Source organism: Myiozetetes cayanensis, unplaced genomic scaffold, assembly GCF_022539395.1.
Source record: "Myiozetetes cayanensis isolate MyiCay16 unplaced genomic scaffold, myiCay2020 scf3, whole genome shotgun sequence".
Lineage (NCBI taxonomy): Eukaryota > Metazoa > Chordata > Aves > Passeriformes > Tyrannidae > Myiozetetes > Myiozetetes cayanensis.
This window is the reverse complement of record NW_026087521.1, coordinates 133,524-154,052: the sequence shown is the minus strand read 5'-3', so window position 1 is coordinate 154,052 and position 20,529 is coordinate 133,524. Positions and strand designations below refer to the sequence as shown.

General features: G+C 57.9%; 1 protein-coding gene across 1 annotated transcript in view; it reads right to left on the bottom strand.

Annotated features, from left to right (window-relative positions):
• TASOR2 (transcription activation suppressor family member 2) overlaps window positions 1-20,529 on the bottom strand; it is a 35,536-nt gene that overhangs the window by 1,019 nt on the left and 13,988 nt on the right. Inside the window, exons 12-23 of the mRNA XM_050323501.1 lie at window positions 18,832-18,904; window positions 18,671-18,745; window positions 14,947-15,759; window positions 14,257-14,520; window positions 11,416-12,295; window positions 9,898-10,441; window positions 5,768-9,208; window positions 4,796-4,921; window positions 4,440-4,593; window positions 3,550-3,655; window positions 1,674-1,855; window positions 25-139 (exon numbers count right to left, since the gene is read on the bottom strand). Coding sequence (XP_050179458.1) covers window positions 25-139; window positions 1,674-1,855; window positions 3,550-3,655; window positions 4,440-4,593; window positions 4,796-4,921; window positions 5,768-9,208; window positions 9,898-10,441; window positions 11,416-12,295; window positions 14,257-14,520; window positions 14,947-15,759; window positions 18,671-18,745; window positions 18,832-18,904 — 6,773 coding nt within the window. The remainder of the gene's footprint in view (window positions 1-24; window positions 140-1,673; window positions 1,856-3,549; window positions 3,656-4,439; window positions 4,594-4,795; window positions 4,922-5,767; window positions 9,209-9,897; window positions 10,442-11,415; window positions 12,296-14,256; window positions 14,521-14,946; window positions 15,760-18,670; window positions 18,746-18,831; window positions 18,905-20,529) is intronic.

The following is a 20,529-nucleotide window of genomic DNA, read 5'->3' as shown; positions in this document are numbered from 1 at the left end:
TGTTCCCAAGCTTCCCCTCCTCACCAGTAGCTCCTTTGGAAAGGAGCAGCCACGTCCTGCAGCGTCCCCAGGAAGGTGTTGACATCGACCACCAGGATCCCTTTGCTCTCCAGGATCTCCCGGCTGGCTCCGGGGTTTTCTGCAAGGGAAGGAGCAACCCCGTGAATTCCAAGGGACGCAGAATTCCAACCCTGCAGGAAAATTCCCCCAATCCCCCGTGGACTGCCCTGCAGAGGGAGCAGAGTCCCTGGCAAAGAGCCTCAGCCCGGCACTCCAGGGGGATGAGATGCCATCCACGGGTTCCCAAAATGGAAGAGTTCAGGAGCCTCCCAAAAACCTGTTCCCTTTGCACACCTGGGCCAGACCCACCTGAGGGATTCCAGCAGGAATGGGGGGAATGGGGGGATTCTTGCCCCTCCTCCATCACACCCCAGGCCAGTTCAATGCCTTGGGGTCTCTGCTGTGTGAGATACACCCCCCTTACTCGTGGGGTACACACCCCTTATGTGTGAGATACACCCCCTTAGTGTGAGATACACCTCCTTAGTGTGAGATACACCCCCCTTACTCGTGGGGTACACACCCCTTATGTGTGAGATACACCCCCTTAGTGTGAGATACACCCCCCTTACTCGTGGGGTACACACCCTTTAGAGTGTGAATACACACCCCTTAGTGTGACATACACCCCCCTTAGTTATGGATACTCATGGGATACTCGTGGGTGGGATACACATCATTTATGTGTGAGTTACACACCCTTAATACCTATTTTACCTATAAAACACCTATGTACATAGTACCTATATATATATATATATATACACCTTTCTCTATAAAGTATTTATATAAAAGTACCTATAAATTACTTGTGAGATACACACCCCTTAGTGTGACATACACACCCCTTACACGTGAGATACACACCCCTTACATGTGAGATACACACCCCTTACATGTGAGATACATGTGAGCCCCTTACTCATGGGATACTCATGGGTGAGATGCACATCATTTATGGGTGAGCTACACAGTCCTTATCACCTATTTTACCTATTAATTACCTATGGATATAGTACCTATATATACACATATATATATATATACCTCTGTCTCTGTATATAAAGAACCCATAAATTACTTAGGAGATACACACCCCTTAGGTGTGAGATACACACCCTTATCACCTGTTCTACCTATAAATTGCCTATGTACATAGTACCTATATATATATATATACACAACTCTCTCTCTGTATATAAAGTATATATATAAATTACTTAAGAGATACACATCCCTTAGTGTGAGATACACACCCCTTAGGGTGAGATAGATACACACCCCTTAGGGTGAGATACACACCCCTTATTCCTCCCTTACCCATAAAATATACACCCCTACCTGTGGCACATCCCCCTTAGGTGTGATGTACATTCCTTTCCATGAGATACAACCCCCTTACTCCCCCTGCCCTGGGAGCTCCCCATCCCTGCCCTGGGAGCTCCCCCCCTCACAACCATTCCCTGTGAGCTCCCCCCCTCACCCCCATCCCTCCTGTGCTCTCCCCCCTTCACTCCCATCCCATCCTTCTGCTCCCCACCTCATCCCCATGCCATGCCATGCCATGCCATGCCATGCCATGCCATGCCATCCCACCCCTCCCCTGCACTCACGGGTGAGGAGGACGCCCAGCCTGGCCCGCACGTGCTGCACCTGCAGCTGCAGGAGGCACCTCAGCAGCTCCTTGTCGGGGGCGCCGGGGCTGTCGCAGGCGTGGAAGGGCAGCGGCTCCACCAGGCCCTCCCCCTGGCACCAGGTCAGGATCCGCTGCTTCCCGGGGGCATCGGGGCCCAGCCTGCTGGGACAGCACGGGCAGCGCTCAGGGGAGCCCTGCTGCAGTTTGGGGGCTGGGGCTGGGGAAAATGGGGGTCTGGCAGAGCCCAGGCCTCCCCTGCTCCCCCCCTCACCAGCCAGGTTTGGGGGGCACAGCAGGGACAGGGTCCCCAAGGGACTTTCCAGGCCCTGTGGCATCGTGCTCGGGATGTAAAGCTCAGGAGGGGGGAAGAAGGAAAGGGGGGGATGTTTGGAATGACGCTGTCTGTTCCCAGGATGGAGCCTGGCTTTCCTGAGGGAGGCCCAGCACCTGCTGGGATGGGAAGTAGGGAATGGAATCCTTGGTTTTGCTGCTGTGACAGCTCGGTTTCCCCTATTAAACTGTCTTCAGCCCAATCCACGAGTCTTCCTCACTTTCCCCTTCCCACCCCACGTGGTGGTCGGGACAGTGCGGCTGTGTGGGGTTGAACCACCCCTGAAGGAGAATTAGGGACCTTTTGGGTTAGGACAGGAGTGGACCAGCTGATGAGAATTTGAGGAGTTTCAAGGACTGAGTGTTTTTGATGATATGACAAGGACTGGACATCTGGAGGAAGGAGAAAAACAGCACCTGCAGATGGGAGGCTGAGTTAAACCTGCCAAGAGGCATATAAATAGAGTGTTATGGTTAGATAGAGAAGAAGAATTTAGAAAAATAAGATATATTAACTAACCAATAATGATGTAGTTTAGTCGTGTGAACAACTTGTGTTTTGTGTATGTAACCAATAACGAGTTAAATAGTCAAATATATGGTAATTATTAAACTGTATAAAAGAAAGCGTAATTTTCAATAAAGATGGAGCTTCTAAAACATCCTATTGGTGTGTGGAAAGTTTCCCTCGAGGCTCGCACGAGGCAACACACCCCAGTCCTATTTTGGCTGGAGATAACCCCAGACTCGACTGGAATGTGGCAGATCCAACCTCTGGTTGTGTTCCCCACGCTGCAAAGGAACCCCTGGAAGCAGCTGTGGCTGTGGGCAAGTCCATGCTGGATAATCCCAGTGACTCCAGGCCGGGATAAGGCCGTGCTGGAGCACGTGCAGTGCTGCAGGAATTGTCACCCCTGGATTTCAGGCCATGGAGGAACAGGGCCAGCTCTGGCTGTGGATCACTCCGTGCCATGGCAGAATAAATCCTTGGAGAGACTGTGGCCCATGCATAAGGCTCCCCTTGGAGCAGGCACACCCTGAGGGATGCAGTCCACAGGCAATCCCGAGCTGGAGGACGAGGGCAGTTCATTCCAATGGTCCAAAGGGACCAGGGGTGGGAACTGTGGTGGCAATTCCTCCTCTGCATCAACTCTGGGCTCCTCATCCCTCCCTCAAACCCCACCTGGGACGGGACGGGGAGGAAACAGCAAAGAGATGTGGGGGAAGCCAGGAAGGTGCTCCAGGCTCCCGGTGTGTGGGGCTGGGATCAGCTGGGGGGAACGGAACTCAGTTTGCTCTGGGAATGTGCAGCTCCTCCAAGGAGATCTGTGCCTCTCCCCATCACTCACTGCCTGGGGGTGTGTTGGCCAGGGAGAGGGGAAAGTGCTTCAAGGAGGGGTGGAGGGGGGCAGGAATTGCTGCCAGAGCCTGATCCTCTCCAGCTCCCAGTTCCTGATCCTCTCCAGCTCCCAGTTCCACCTCCCAGGGGTGCTGAACCCAACCTGCCAGGGTAGGGCCGTTACCTGAGGTCTCCTCTGAGCTTCTTGTTCTCCCTGTAGTGAAGGAGCCACTTCCACCTCCCTCTCCTGTTGAGCTTCTCCAGCACCTTCACCACCTCCTTCAGTTGGGCTGGGGGGACACAGAGCAGGAGGGTGAGGGGAAGGGGGCACAGAGAGCAGGAGGGTGAGGGGAAGAGGGGCCTGGGGGTCTCTGGCCAGCAGGGTTGCTCAAGGTGAGGTTGGAGTCTCTCCAGGGATGGAGACTCCCCTCCCAATACAGGCTGGGAAACTGGGATTTTGTCCTGCTGTTTGAACATGCTGCCTGTGGATTTTATTCCCACTAATACCTAAAGTAAGTGCAACTTGCCCCTGTCTCCTGTTGTCCCTTGGCTGTGCAGCCCCAGGAGTGTGGATGAGTTTTCTCTGCCACTCCCCATCAGGGATCCGAACGGTCTTCCTTTTGTCCTCCCTTTGCCATTAGATATTGGGAAGGAATTGCTGGCTGGGAGGGTGGGCAGGGCCTGGACTGGATTTCCCAGAGGAGCTGTGGCTGCCCCTGGATCCCTGGGAGTGTCCAAGGCCAGGTTGGAGCAGCCTGGGAGAGTGGAAAGTATCCCTGCCCGTGGCCAAGATGCCCTTTAAGGTCCCTTCCAACCCAACCCATTCCATGCTTCCATGATTCTCCAGGCTGAACATCCTTGTACAACCCTCCACTGTACTCAGATGTTTTTGGGGCCCCCTGACCTGGACCCATCACCCAGATGGGACCCAGATGTCCCACCCAGGGCATGGATTTCCCCGCTCCAAGGCGGAGCAGAGGAGCAATGGAAAGATTTGGGAAGGTGTCTGTGGATAAGGCCAAAGGGAAGGGACAGCACCACCCTTGTGCCCAAGTGAGAGGCCCCAGGACTCACCCAGGGACACGGACTCCAGCAGGTGGTGGTCGGACACCAGGAAGCCCCCGGTGTGGAACAGCTCCTGGTAGGTGCGGCCCGTGACGTCCTCGGGGCTGTCCACGCCGGCAAACAGCACGCTGGGACAGCACTTCAGCTCCAGCAGCCCCGGGATCTGCTCAGGGTACAGAGGCTGCCCTGAGGCTGGGGAACCCCTGCACCGTCCCATCCCCACAGCCCCACCCCAGGCTGTGCCCACGGGGAGCCCCCGCTCCCTGCAGCCCCAGAGCCCCTGGAGAGCGGCCCAGGAGCCGCTCCAGCCCGGCCCTGCAGCCTCTCCCAGGGATTAAGGAAGGTGCCGAGGGGAGGGGCCTTACGGTGTGCAGGTGCAAGGAGATGTCCTGGTTGCGGATGATGACGAGCAGCTGGGCGCCCGCCCGGCGCCGCCCCTCACAGAAGCTCAGGGGCTCCATCCTCACCCAGCCCTCCTTCCTCAGCAGGGCCTGCAACAAAATCCTCCTCAGCTCGGCCCGGGGGAACCTCCACACGCCACAGGGAGGGATGGGGGCTGTGCAAGCACCGTGGGATCTGCCCGGTGGCAAGGAAACCATGGACCTTTATCCCTAAAATCCTTTTGGAAACCCCCTCGAGCCTCTCCCCGCACCATCATGGGGCCTCTTTGCTGCTGCAGAGCAGCAAATCCTCCCACAAAATGTCCCTGCCCGAATTCCCAGCCTGGGCTGCCCAACCTCCCATCTGCTTTGGGATGTTCAGCTGACAGCATATGAAGGAACAGCCTCAAGCTGAGCCAATGGAGGTCTGGGTTAGATATCAGGGAAAATTTCATCACCAAAAGGGTGGCCAGACACTGGAAGGGGTTGCCCAGAGCAGGGGTGGAGTGCCCATCCCTGGAGGGATTTCAAATCCCTGTGGATGTGGCACCTGGGGACACGGGGCAGGGTGGCCTTGGCAGTGCTGGGTTAAGAGTGGACTTGGAACTCTTTGAGTCATTTTAGATGGGATATTGGGAAGGAATTGCTGGCTGGGAGGGTGGGGAGGGGCTGGAATGGGTTTCCCAGAGAATCTGTGGCTGCCCCTGGATCCCTGGGAGTGTCCAAGGCCAGGCTGGAACAACCCGGGCTAGCAGAGGTGTCCTAGCCCATGGCAGGGGGCTGGATGACCTTCAAGCTCTTTTCCAACACAACCCACTCCATGATCCTAGGATGACCCCACCTTAAATCCACCCTGAAGGACTCGGTGATGCGATGGCAGGGTCGGCTCCCACCTCAGGGCACCCGAACCCCCCATGCCAGGCTGTGCCACCCCCTCCCCCTGGGGACTCCTCTTACCTTCAGCCTCTCGAAGAAGGGCTCCTTGCCGGTCTCCAGCAGGTAGAACATGGGGGGGTGTGGGGAGGCCCGGCGGGCCACGCGGCGCAGCTGGGACCGCAGGGCCCCGCACAGGTCGCCAATGGTGTCCCCGACGGCCGCCGTCCTTCGGCCCTCGGCCCCGTGCCCTGCACGCACCAGGCCCGGCCCTATGCCCTCTCTGCCTTCTCTGCCCTCTCTACCCTCGCTCCCGGTGCCCGCCCTGCTCAGCACCACCCTCTGGAACTCAGAGCAGCCGTCCAGGATGACGGTGACGTCCCCCCGGGTGACGTCCCCCCGGCCAGGCGGCAGCGGGCGGCCGTCCTGGCGCAGCCTCCCGAGGTGGACGGGAGCGCGGGCTCGGGATGGGGATCTCCTCCTGGGCTCCTGGGGGGTGACCTCCCCGTGCCGGCCCCTCCACCGGCGGGACCTGCTCCCCCCCGGCCACGTGTCCGAGGGTGGGATGGTCACCTGCAAGGGGCTCCTGCTGCGCGGGGATGGCCGGGAAAAGTCCTTCGGGAAGGTGCCCTCCGAGGTAGAAAAGGGAGGTTTCCTATTCCCGAGGACCTGGTTTAGCTTATAATGGAAACGGAGACACTCCATGTCCAGAGTGTTCTGGGTGAGCTCCTCAAAGCCCCTCCAGTCGCCCAGCAAATTGTTCCGTAACAGATGGGACTCTCCCGTGCGGCAGCGCCGCCTCCTCGAGGGCTGGGAATTCCCAGGCCTCTCCCGGTGGTGGTGCTGGGTGATGACGGAGCTCCGGGAATGCCTGGAGAGCACCGAGCCCCAGCCTTCTCCCTGCCCCTCCATGGAGAAGTGGTCGCCGTTAGTCCTCGTGCCCACGGTGTCCGCAGCTCTCGTGCCGTGGGAAACCCTGGTTGGAAGATGGGAACGCGAGTTCCTCCCAAAATATTCCTGCTCCGAGTCACTGGATGAAAGATCCAGTGGGTCTCCAAAGGCCAGGCCCCGGTGTGTGTCCCTGCCGAGGAACTGCTCTGCCCTCGGGAAGGTGTCCAAAGGATCCTCAGCGTCGCTGAACTCCAGGCTGTCTCCAGAGGGATCCCTGTGCCCATAGAACGGCAACGCCGGGATGGGGGAAACGAGGATCTCCTCATCTGCCTCCTCTGTGCGGGCACCGTGTGGACCAGGGAATGCCCAGGACTCCCTGTCCCTGGGATCAGGGAATGCCTCAGATTCGCTGTCCTCCCACCCAGAGCAGGGCTCGTGCCATGGATCGTGCGACTCCCCCTCTGGAGAAGATGGAGGGCTGGAAACAGGGATGCCGCTTCCTCCTTCCCAGTGCCCAGGCAGGATGGGCTCCTCCCTCCGGCTCCCTCTTGGATGCTCTGCTTGGCTCCCAGGGTTGGTACGGGGGGAGGACCATGAGGCATCATCCGTGCCTGGACGGAGCATCCCAGGACACACATCCAGGACTGAGTCTGGCTCTGGGCCGTGGAGAACATCCTGGAGACGGTGTGGAGGAGAAGCAGATCTGGATCTCAGCTGCCCCGGCAGCACATCCGCAGGGGAGCCCCGTGCCAGCCCTGCAGGGCGCCCGGCCCGGTATCTGATCACCCCTCCGGAACACCTGGGATTTACGGAGCTCTCCAGGCTCCGGGCACCCCCACTCCCCTCTGGAGCACCACCTTCCTCCCAGCAATTCCAGGGCTGGCCCGGGGCTGGCTCCCACTGGCTCTGCTCTGAGTTTCGGGGATCTGCATCTTCCTCGTAAGCAGGAGAAGCAGGAGCTGAGTATCCAGGGCTGGATGGGGAGACGGTCTTTGGGAAGTTCTGCTGCTGCCCGGGGGGCTCCTCCACAGCAGACATCCCTTTCCTCTCCAAGGAGGGCTCCGACTCCAGCAGGTGATGGAGGGGCATCTCTGGTTCCTGTGGAGCGTCACCCGCCATCTCCACGTCCATTCCGTGCGTCCTGGGGGAATTCTCTGCACCAGGACACACGTGGTCCCCCTCCCCAGCCCTGCCATCATTTCCAGGGGCTCTGTAGTCAGAGGTGAAGTCCTGGTCACCACCCGCTCCCACGGGACCATCCAGCACTCCTGGGCAGTTGGAACATGGGTTGCCAGGCTCTTCTTCCCTGAAAGCCTCACTCCTTCCCTGCTCTGAGTCCCCAGAGCGAGGCAAGGCGAGATCAGCACGAACTCCATCTCCCTGTTCCCGGGAAAAGCGGCTGCTCCCACCCAGCTCGCTCCGTGACGGCGATGGCAAGCCTGCCGTGGGTCCCCAGTCCTCTGGAGCAGCCCCAGGCTCCATGGATCCATCAGGAGATGCCAGGCAGGCAGAGTTGGAGTCAGGGGACAAGGCTGGTGCCAGTCCCCGGCTGTGCGGTGACTCCAGGCCATCCGTGTTCCCGGCAGGATCCCACCTCTCTGCGGCGGGCACGTGATCCCTGTCTCTCTGCTCCAAGGCATTCCCGAGTGTCTCTCCAGCAGCTCCTGGGCTGCCCGTAACACTGTCTGGCTGTGCCCCATGGAAAAGGCCTGGATCAGGTGGGAACATCTCCCCACTGTCACGGGGTGACCCCACGTGGGCTGGACTGGCCACACCACCAGTGCCTGTCTCCGAGTACGGAGTGGCCGGAGCATCCCAGGGCTCCAGGAGCTCATCCGCGCTCGGGGCCATCTCACCAGGAAGGCCTGGAGAGCCAGTCCCACTCCAATTCCCGGTCCAAGTCCCACCTGACAGCACCAGTGTGGAGCTGGCTGAGCAGGGAGATGCCAAGGAGCTGGGGCTGGGCATAGAGTCCTCTCCAGGAACGCCGAAGTCCTCTGGAAACGGGGAATTCCCTGGTTTCTGCTCGCTGTGCTCGCTCCCCATCTCGGTGTCACTGCTCTCAGATAACACCAAATCCACAGGCCCCAGGAATGTGCTTTCCTCCTCAAAGTCCTCCTCGTTCTCATCCTTGTCCTCCTCCGGCTCTCTCTCCTCTTTCTCCGGGTGTCCAAAGGGGTTTTGTGACTCCAGCCCCTCCTTGCTGGCTCCGGCAGGATTCGCACTCCGGGGACTCGCTTCCGAGGGCACGGAATCGCGGGCACTTCCAGGACTTGCTTCCGAGGGCAGGGAACCCCGCAGATCACTGGTGGCCCAGCTGCTGTCCCTGCTGCCCTCCACCTCTGTGCAGCGTCCGGCATCTCCCGAATCCCAGGGAGAACTGGGCTCACGCCCCGCTCCTGCCTCCTGCCCGCTCTCCCACTGCTCCCCTTCTCCACCAATCTCTGTCCACGGAGCTGCAGTGGCACTGGGGGCCGGGCTGCAGGGGTTGGGGGCCGGGTTGAAGGGACTGGGGGCTGGGCTGCAGGGGTTGGGGGCCGGGCTGCAGGGCTTTTCAGTGCTTGGCACGGCCGGGGCATGCCCCAGCTCCTCCTCAGAAGGGCCGGGGGTGATCGTGGCATCCACCAGCTCCTCCTGCAATGACACAACCCGCAGGTTATTCCTCCTGGGAGCAAAAAAAACAACCAACAAAACAACAAACCCTGGGAATTTTCCTGTGGGAGCTGCTCCTTTGTTCGGAGCAGAAGGTTTAAGTTAAAAGATTTTAGGCCCACATTTCAGGCTTGAAAAATGCCCCTGGGTTGTGCTTGCCCAGGTGCCTCCACTCCTGCCCCTCTGCAGGCTGGAGGAACAGCAAAAACTGATTTAAAAGCTCTCTCCAGAATGGGATATTAACGGATTTCCCACAGGGATGAGGGGAATGCTGCAAAGGATTCTCTGTCTGGGAATGGGATGGTACGGGATGTTTGTGGTTCCTCTCTTCCCTCACTTAAGGGCTCAGACCTTGCCTGAGCTCACACTCCAACCAGGAGCAGGCATTTGGTTCTCTGGGGTTCTTGGGAGAGCAAGAGAGGGACACAGCTCATGCCAGAGCCTGGGAATGCCAGCTCAATCCAAGAGGAACATCCACAGCTGGATTGTGGCCTGAAAGCTTCTCTTATGGTGGCTCGGAGTGTGTCCAGAAGAAATCCTGGAGGATATTTCTCCATCCTGCTGTTAGGACCCGCATTCCCTGCCTCCAGGGGAGCCCCAAGGCAGGACCCCCCCCTCCCCTCCGAGCAGGAACGTGCCCTGCTGGGCTGTACCCCCAAGCCCACACTCACCGTAGCGACGCTCGGCACGTCCCACCTGCCCTCCTCGGGCATTCCTGGCTGCCCCTCTCCCTCATCCGGGCTTTCTGCGGCATGTTCGGCATCGGGAATGCCGTTGGGAATGCCCTTGGGAACGCTCTCAGGACAGCTGGTGGAGGAGGGCTCCTCCTCCTCACAGGGCAGCTCCCCTGAGGAGGAGGACACGGTGCTGTCGATGCCTCCGGTGTCGCTCCGCGAGTCCGCCCGGCGCCTCTTCGGCCGGGAAGAGAATTGTCCCGGAGTGCTGGAATCCAGGGAGCTGCTAGGAGTCTGGTCAGGCTCCGACCTGGAGTCTGCAGGGCACGTCTTGGAGCGCCGGGGTCGCTCCCTGTCGTCAGTGAAGTCCAGGAAGCCGTCGGAGCTGTTGATCAGGACAAACTTCTTGGGGTCTTTGTGCTCCACCACCTTCCTGGAGCTGCTGAGCTGGGTGGTGGGCTTCCTGTAGAACAGGGCCACCCACATATGCAGGATCAGCTTCATCTCCTCCAGGTCCTCGGGGAGATTGCAGTTCCAGGGCCTGCAAAAGGGGAGGGAACACACACCCCCTTGAAACATCTCCACGCTGTTCTCCGCTCAAGGGGAACTCGGCGCCCGGTTCCCTGCAGGGCTCAGCGCCGAGCTGGGAATTCCCTGCAAAGCAGCTGATGAAGGTTCCAGCTTTTTTCAAAAAAAAATTAAAGTAGAGAACCCCAAGGGTTGGAGGACTTGGGGTGGTGGTGGCTTTGGCTGCCAATTCCAGTGGCAGAGCCATGGGAATCATGGAACGGGTTGGGTTGGGAGGGACCTCTCAACGTAATCCAGTGCAATCCCCCTGGAGCAGGTTGCTCCAAGCCCCGTCCAAGCTGGCCTTGGACACTTCCAGGGATCCAGGGGCATTCATTCCAGTCCCTCCCCACCCTGCCAGCCAGCAATTCCTTCCCAATCTCCCATCTATCCCTGCCCTTTGGCATTGGGAAGCCATTCCCTGTGTGCTGTCCCTCCAGGCCTTGTCCCCAGTCCCTCTCCAGCTCTCCTGGAGCCCCTTTAGGCCCTGCAAGGGGCTCTCAGGTCTCCCTGGAGCCTTCTCTTCTCCAGGATGAACATTCCCAGCTGTCCCAACCTGGCTCCAGAGCAGAGGGATCCAGCCCTGCGAGCAGCTCCGGGGCCTCCTCTGACCTCTCTCCAGCAGCTCCACGTCCTCCTGCTGCTGTTCCCAGGGCTGGATTCCAGGTGGGCTCTGCCCTAAGGGGGCAGAGGGGCAGAAACCCCCCTCCCATGACTGTGGGATCAGCCCAGGCCACAGGTGGATTTCTGGGCTGGTCACGTCCAACTTGTCACCTCACCACCCTCCCCCTCCAAATCCCTCCTTTTCTCCAGGGAAAACACACTGACCACAGCCCACCCAACCCAGTGGGGGGAACAAAATCCACCACTGCACCAAGCAATAAATAAAAACAAAAAGAGCAAATCAAGCCCCTTCCAAAGGCTTTCCGGGCTCCAGGCTCAACTTACCCGTGCAGGGCACGGATGACGGATCTCTCCAGGTTGTTGTTGCTGTACCTGGTGTCCAGGTTGTAGAGGAACTCGCCGTCCCACTGCAGGGTCACCTTCAGGGAGTTGCCGTGCGCCTTCACTGTGTGGCACTTGGCGAACTCCTCCCTGGCCCTGGAGGGGCTCGTCGCGCCCCTCGTGGCCCCGGGGGGCTGTGGGGGGCGGGGGAAAGGCAGCACCTTCCCCACCAGCGGGCCCTCCCGGGCCCTCCCGCTGCCGGTGCCGTTCCTGCAGGGGGCTGCTCTGGAGGGGGGGTTTCCCTTGGCGTTGGCGTCCCCGGCGCGCTGCTCCGGCACGCTGAGCGCGTAGGAGTGCTCGCAGGCGATGGGGCACTGCTGGGACCCGCCTGCGCCTTCCGTCACCCTGCCCCACACCAGGCCGGGCCTGGCGCTGCTCTGGCCGGCAATCCTGGACGTTTTGTCCCCAGCAGCGGCAGCGCCGGAGCCGCTCGAGGGCGGTTTTGCCACTGCGGGACGCACCGGGCTGGGTGGCCCCGCCTTGGCCGCTCGTTTGCCGGCCCTCTGCTGTTTGGGGTCGGGGGACGCCGGCCCGGGATGGCCCTGCTGCTCCAGATTGGGATCACCCTGCTGCTCTGGGTCCTCCTGCTGCTCCGGGGAGGAGTCACTGGAGGGGCTGTGGGAGGCAGGGATGGCCTCGGTGTCGGGCGGGGAGAAGAGGGAGATGCAGGAGCCCAGGGCCAGGTCAGCCAGCAGGTTCAGCCCGTGGGAGTTGCAGTCCTCCAGCGCAGCAGCCACGTAGAGCTCGTTCCCTCGGCTCTGCTCTCCCTGGCACTGGGACTGCGGAGGGACGTCCGTTGGGAGGGTGGCTGGCTCCTCCAGCGCTGGGGGAGGGAAGAGAAGGGAAGGGGTGAATAAGCATCACATAAACGACATGAACAACATCCTCCCGCCCCAAAAAAGGGGTGGGAGGCAGGTGCCGAGTCTGGCAGGGAAAAGGCTCTTTCCAATGTGGGTTTCTCGCACTTGAAACACCTCCAGGGGCGGGGAGGTCATGGCTACTGGGAAAGGATCCAGAGCTGGGAATCAAAGGGACTGCAGGAAGGCCTGGCATCCACAGGGAACAAAAGCTCCCTTGGCCACCCAAACACAACCTGAAGTATTTGAGGTTTCCTCCACCCTTTTGATTTTTGCTCTAAGTTTTTCTTGTGGTTTGGCCATTTGCAACAAATAATGTTATTGATTTTATTTCTAATCTGTTTATATTAATTAATGTTTGCATATTTGTATATTATTTTATATTAATTAAATTATATCAATAATATGTTACCAAAATATTGGATCATATTATGACTAAATATTATTAATAAACTATATTAATAATATATTTATCTGTTCAGAGGAATAAACTCTGTGTTATCCATTCACTGCATAAACTCTGCATTATTCATTCAGTTCAGTTCTAAAACAATCCCCCCCAAAAAAACCCTAAAACAGAGAAAATGTGTATTATTTGATCATAACATGGCCCTGAGTGCACACAGAAACCTGGGGGTCCCCAAAGGCAGCCAGAGCACAGAAATAGGAGTTTATTTAGTTTTTGGTGATAAAAATGCCCCTCCCACTGCGGCTCCAGGCCTGGGGTCATAAAACCAGCGTGGGGTCATGAAAGAAGGGATTAAAAACCAGCACAAACCCTGAAACAGGAGGTCAGGCCCAAAAGAGTTAACTAAGAGATTTGGGCCTGCTAACAAGCTACCAACATCCAAAAACCATCTGTGCTTGTTCTGTTCTACTTCCTGGACCAAAACTGAAGAGAATGGTAAAGGAACATGGAATAGGTCTAGAGGTAAGAAATGAAGCTGCAGTAGGATAAGGTAAACATTTGAATAAAGAAACAGGCCGGGAGCCAAGGCTTTCTCCAAGCTTCAGTGAGGGGGTGGAGAACAATGGGAAAGAAGAAGGGTCAAACTGAAGATGAGTTTAAGCCACCAGACTCATGGGAAGAAGGATGGACCTACCCCCAAAACTGAGGGCCAAGAGAAGCACCGCCCCAAGCCCCACCCATACTCCACCTGTTATTAATATGCAGAGATAGATATTGTAATCATTTGAATATGCATTTAATCAGGTAGACAAATTGTATAAAAGTGCTGATTTTGTGTGAAGCCTTTGAGTAAGTTTTTCCAGCAATAGCTGGCTTGCTCCTGGTGCTGCTAATAAATAAATACCTTTGCTGCTCAAAAAATCAAAGTCTCCAGGCAGTTCATTATACTGAATTTTTTGGATTCAACCCCTCCCTGCCAGTAAAACCTCATTAAACCAGAGCTGTGCTGAAGGTCCCTCTGAACTTCCCTGAAGGTGAGCCACGGGAATCCAGCATTTTCTTACTGTTGAATGCCCCGATGTGGCATTTCTGGCACATCCTGGTATTCAGCAGGGCCCACCCAACACCTTCCTGGGGGAAGGCACGACCCAGATCCACTCTGGGAATGTCGTGGTACAAAGGCAATGAGGGGCGGGGTTGGATCGTGGAACCCTGGAATGGTTTGGGTTGGAAGGTGACCTTAAAGATCACCTAATCCCAACCCCCTGCCATGGCACACCTTCCACTCTCCCAGCTTGCTCCAAGCCTCATCCAGCCTGCTTTGAATTCCAGGGATCCAGGGGCAGCCACAGCTTCTCTGGGCACCCTGTGCCAGCACCACCACGAATATCCCTTCCCAATATCCCAATCTTTAGCCTCTTCCACTTAAAATCCTCATCCCCTTGTCCTCCCACTGCCATCAGCCTTTAAAGGCTCAGCCTTTGGAGAGAATTCCCAAGGAAAACAGGGAACTCTCACCGTTTCCTGCTTGGCTTTCTCCTCGGTCCTGGTCCAGGCCGCCCTCCTCGCCTCTCAGCACGGCATCTGTCACCGTTCTGTCAGCAGGAGCCACCTCCCCAGGAGCAGGAGCAGGGCTGGCAAGGGGAGCAGGGCTGGCTGGGCTCTCCCCAGCCCTGGCTCTCTTGGCTGCCGGCTCGGGAGCGTCGGGATCCGCCGTGTCCTGCTCCGCTCCTCCGGCCGCGTGGTGGTGGTGGACGATCTCCGCAGACAGCACCTCTGCACCTGGGACAGGGCAGGGACAACAGGCCTTTGGGCTGGGAACATGTCACAAGGGCAGGTAAAGAGCAATCAGGAATGAACTCCAGCCCGGGAAGGGGGGAGGTGATTGTGGGATTTGTTTGGCTTCCCATCACCCTGCTCGGATTTAACTGGTAATAAATCCAGGGCTCATGTCCCTGTCACCTGGAAGCAAAGCAAGGGAACACCACCCACTTCAGGCATTTCACTGACATTCCCTGAGTTCCCTCCCTTTTTCCCTTCTGTTCTCCATCCCAGGAGAACAAGAGGCTGTGGAAACACCTCCATAGGTGTGTCTGGATGCTGCCAGGAGGTCTCTGCCTGCTCTGGGCCCCTTGGGATGACTCCAAGTGACCCCTGAGCATCCTACCTGGACAGGCTGGATGCCAGCCCCGTTTCTGCAGCCCTTACCTCTTTTCCTTCTTTGTGGAAACTGTAGATTGGCCAGTTTAAGCAGGGGCTCGTGGGAACTGCCCGTGGCCTTTCCTTTTTTGGAGGTGGTGGCCGTGCCGGGTCTCCTCGTGCTGGGTCTCGTCTTGGGGCTCCCGTCCTCCTCTCCCTCGGACTCCTCTTCCTCCAGGAATTGCGTGTAACTCTTCCTGCTCATGAGGAGCCGGCTGGATTTCCTCCTTCCCTGCTCCCCGGGGCTGCTGGCACAGCCGGAATCCCCCGCGGGCTCTCCCCCGGCAGAGCTGGAATCCCCCGCGGGCTCTCCCCCGGCAGAGCTGGAATCCCCCGCGGGCTCTCCCCCGGCACAGCCCGAATCCCCCGCGGGCTCTCCCCCGGCCTGGGGAGCGGGGCCTTCCCTTGCACCGCCCTCTCTGGGGGGAAGCCCTTCGGTGTGGCCCGGCGGGGACTCGGCCAGCCCCCTGAGGGAGCCGATGGCGGCCGACAGCGCCAGCGTGTAGCTCCTGGGGTCCAGCAGGTAATGCCGCAGCTGGCACAGCCACTTCTTGGGGCACTCGTGGAAGGCGCCGGGCTGCTCCTCCGCGGCCGAGGGGGCAGCAGGAAGGGTCAGCTGGGAGTCTGCGGGCTCCGGCCCCACCTTCGCGTAGTCCTGGAAGTGCTGCTTGATCCGCGCGCTGGGGCTGACGGGGTCATTCCATGGGGAGCCCCGGGCTTTCCTCAGGGCGTAGCGGAGCCCCGGCAGGACCGACGACACCTTCCAGGGAATGTCCCTCTTGTCCCCGTACCTCCTCTTGGCGTCCGCGGGGCGTTTTTCCGCTGCGGCGGGGAAGATCAAAGAAGGGAGAGGATTGAATTCCCCCCCTCCCCGAGCGCGAGAGGAAGGGAGAAGATCCAGGGGACAGCCCAGAAAAAAGCCGGGAGATGGCCCGGTTCGGGGGGTGTTTGTAACTGCTGAGGGTAACAGAGCTGCAAGTAGGAGTCAAAACAAAAAAGTGAATTAAAGTGAGATGAAATGGCTGGGGGTGTATCGGCCAGCCCCATCCTGCAGAAAATTCCAGGGGGAGATCCCTCCCGGAGTGGTCCAAGACCCTTCACTCCACTAATTCACACGAAATCCAGCATTTCAGAGCTCTAAAATACATGGGATTTGTGGTTTTTTTTCCCCCTCTAAACTCGTTAAAAAATAGGGAGCAGCACCATTTCCAGATCACTGGAGTCCCCGTTCACATCCAGCTTCAGCAGCTCCATCTCCTCCTGCTGTGAGCGGGACGGAGGACACACAGACCCCCCCCCGGCAGGGCTGGGGGCCACAGAAATAACGCACGGGTGACTCCCCAAAGCTGATCCCGCTGAATTCCCGGTGCGACCATTGCCAAGCCTCCCTGGTGATCCCAATGCCAGCAGCACAGGCTGTCCCTGCCGCGATCGAAGCCCCTTCCCAGCAGCAGCTCCACGAGCCGCAAGGTCCCCCCGGGGCTCCCCACGCAGCCCACCTTTCCTTCCCGCTTCCAGGCCAGGTCTTCCATCCCACATTCCATAAACACCTCGCTCCCGGTGCCTCCAGGAGGAGCCCAAAGAAAGGAAATCCATGGATTTATACCTTCAGTCTCCCCGTGCTCCCGTCCCAACTCTTCCTCACGGATCTCCGCTCCCGCCGTGTCTCCCAGCGCCTCCCAGCGCCCATCCACGTGGGCCGCTGACCTTTGTTATCCCAAAGGTTGGAATTTCACAGCCTCTTCCCCCCTGGGACCCCACCCCCAGCTCAATCTGCATCTCAAAACCCCGCGAGCGCCAGCCGTACATCCCAAAAAACATTCCCGCCCCTCGCAGCGAGCGGAGCTCCCCGGGGGCTCCGCGGGGCTGCCCTCGCACGTGTCTGCAGGGAATTCGGCTCTCGGCGGCCCAGCATTCCCGGAGAGCCCGCGGGACACGCAGAGCCGCGCAGCGGAGCTCCCCTTCCACGCGAGCCAGGTTTGTCCAGCTTTTCCCTGGGCAATCCACATCTGGTGGGTGGATCGCACCCTCAGGCTTGGCCCAGCTTCCTGGCACAATCCCAGCGGTTCTCCGGACAATCCCAGCGCCCTTCCCTGTCGCCTCGAGGCGTCCCTCTTCCCTCCAAGCTGGGTGCTTTTCCTGGTCCTTGATTTTGGCAGGGCCAGGCATCCCTGGGTGGGAGCCACTTCCCAGCTGCCTGGCTCCACCTCTGGTTTGAGAATGCCTTCCCAACATTCCTCCCGACAAGGAGGGAACAGATTCCAGATGGATTGTTTGGAAATGGGAAACCTGATTATCCAAGGGAAAAGGGTTTTTAATCCCAGGAAGTGGGAATGATTTCTGCCCAAGGAAAGAGGGTTTTAATCTCAAGGGATGGGAAACCTTATTATCCAAGGAAAAAAAGATTTTTAATCCCAGGGAATGGGAAAAATTACTGTCCAAGGGAAAAGGAGGTATAATCTCAGGGAATGGGAAACATTCTTACCCAAGGAAAGAGGGGGTTTTAATCTCAGGGAATGGGAAACATTATTACCCAGGGATTATTACCCCTGAAATGCCAAATTACCACCATGGCTTCACCCAACTTCCAAACCCACCCTGTATCCGAATCCTGAAGGAAGAATTTTGTACCTGGAGATTTAAAAAACTGTTCCCTTTCACTTTGAAACCATTTCCATTGTCCTGTCACCACAAAAATCCCCCTCCATCTCCTTTGCAGGCTCCCTGTGTTTGTTCTGCACCACCAGCAGCCCATTTTGGGGCCCTCTCCCGTCTCCATCACCTTCTCCCCCAAGGTCAATCCCTCCTTGGCCTGTTCTCCTCACACTCAGCCTTCCAGGGATAAATCCTTCTGCTCCAGAGGGATTCCCTGCCCGTTGTGGGGCTGTGCAGCACGACCAAAACCAAGCCACAAGTTTATTTCCCTTCTCTCTTATTTCTTATTCCAACCCACCATGGTTTGGGTTGGAAAGGACCTTAAACCATCCTGTTCCACCCCCGACACCTTCCAGTAGCCCAGGTTGCTCCAACCTGGCCTTGGACACTTCCAGGGATCCAGGGGCAGCCATAGCTTCTCTGGGAAACCCATTCCAGCCCTTCTCCACCCTCCCAGCCAGGAATTCCTTACCAGTCTCCCACCTAACCCTAATCCCTTCCAGTCTGGAGCCATTCCCCTTGTCCTGTCACCACATGCCCTTATAAAAACACAGCCAAAACCCAAAATCCCCACTGCTTTTTTAGGGAGAATTCCCCCTTTCCCCTCCTCTCCTCACCCTCCAATTCCCTCATTTTCCACCTGGAGCCCTGTCCAGTAAGTGCCACGTGCTTAGGGATGTCAGCCCAGGGATGTCAGCCTGGCTTTGCAGGGTCAGGCTCCCAGAGGCCACTTGAGGGAGTGGGTGCTGCTGAAAACTGACTCAAAACTAATCCTTTATCACCTTTTATCGCCATTTATCACCACTTATCACCTTTTATCACCACTTATCACCATGTCACAAAGGGGTAAAGCCACCAGCAAAGCAGGGAGCAGCTTCAGACCAGCCCAAAGTGCAGCCTCAGAGGCGAGCTGGGACTTGAGCTGTTCCCACGGCCTGTGCTAAAGCTGAGCAGGAACATTCCCGGTGGCTGTGGCCGGGAGGCCTTTTTTGGTGAGGATTCCACCCCAAAAGGGAGGCCCTTTGTCTGGTGAGGATTCCAGCCCAAAAAGAGCATGTGAGGAACGGGGAGCTCCTACCTCTGAAGCACAGGGAGCGGGCCGAGGTGAACAGGAACAGGGCCAGGAGGCTGAGGGGCTCCTGGGCGTCAATTCCTGCGGGAAAGAGCAGCTTTGAGTGGGAGAGAACGGCGGGAGATTGATCCCAGATTTATCACCCCCACCTCCCTGGCCCCTCTTACCATGGTCTGGCGCCAAGGCCGAGGAGGTGAGGAAGATGAGGACCCCCTGATCCTGTAAATGTTTGACGATTGCCTGCAAGAGACACGTGGAGAGCTGGAGCAGCCCCTCCTTGGCACACTTGGCACCGCTGGCACCAGCAGCTCCCTCCCTGGCCAGGGGACACCTCCTCTCATGCCACGTGTGCCCCACAAAGGCTTCCATTTACCTCCTCAGCCAGCCCTTAAATCCCTCCTAGCTCTCCTTAAGAGCCACAAATGAAGGTAAATATGCTCAGTCAGAGGAGCTGTCACCAATTATTTGGCTCCCTCGGGGTCCAAACCAGCCAGGGAATCCCTGCTGGGAATCCTGCGGCCCAAGGGGAAGGTTTTCCTGGCAGGGAACACCAAGATCTGAGAAATGCAATGAAAATGCAACCAAAATGCACCCAAGAGCTGCAGCCACCCCCTGCCTGAAGGTTTTTAGCAGCTTTTCAGCAGCACCAAGGCCAGGGTGTGCGAAAGATGTGCTGGGTGCAGGAAAAGCCTGGAATTCTGTGCACGGCCCAGGTGGATAAAGGGATAACAGGCACTTCTGGAGCTTCTCCTTGTGTTTGGGTGGGACTTGATGGCCGAGCTTGGCTTGGCTAGGGAACACGCACTGGGATCTGTGCCTGCCACGCAGGCACATCTTTCCAGGAAAGGGAGAGAAGGTGAATAATCCTCGGCGTTTGGATGCTCCGGGAAACCCCACCAATCCCACTCCATTAATTCAGACATAACACAGAGTTGGATTCGTGCCCGGGCCTCATTCCTCCACGAAAACAGCCCAATTTGGGGAATGCTGGCCAATTCCAGTGTGACATCCACATTGTGCAGCAGCAGCTCCTGGCTTTGGCTGTGCCGAGCCAGCGGAGCAGTAGGGATAAGAGCCAGGAATTCTGCTGGATGGATCCAGCTCCTCGGAACAGCTGGGGGTTCTCAGTGACGGGATTTTCAGGAAGGTGAGGGGGAAAGTCAGGCCCTGGCACTGGGAGACATCCCTGGAACACCCAGAGGAGCAACCTCAGCCACCCCTTCATCTCCTCCCAGGGCCTGAACACCTGGCAGGGAAAGGGAGACTGAGGGAATCTTCCATTCCTGCCTTTGGGAGCTGCTGCCACAGCTGGAACCAGGGAGATTGGATTCATCCAGCTGGAGAGATACATCATAAAATCATGGAATGGTTTGGGTGGCTCCAGCTCCAACCCCAACACTTCCCACTGTCCCAGGCTGCTCCAGCCTGGCCTTGGGTACTCCCAGGGATCCAGGGGCAGCCACAGCTTCTCTGGGAAATCCAGTCCAGCCCCTCCCCACCCTCCCAGCCAGCAATTCCTTCCCAATCTCCCATCTGTCCCTGCCCTCTGGCACTGGGAAGCCATTCCCTGTCTCCTGTCCCTCCAGGCCTTGTCCCCAGTCCCTCTCCAGCTCTCCTGGAGTCCCTTTAGGCCCTGCAAGGGGCTCTCAGGTCTCCCTGGAGCCTTTCCAGAAGGAGAAGAAGACAGGGCCATCCTCGATAAGCTGATGTCCCCTCAGATCTGGGAACTGAGGAGCTGCAGCAAGGACAGATCTTTGCTGTCCCCCTTTTTTTTTTTTCCCTAGAGGCACCAGGAAGCAGGAGAATCCCCCTGGGAACAAAAACACCCGAGTGTGGTGGAAAAATGTCTTCTTGGGATCACATGT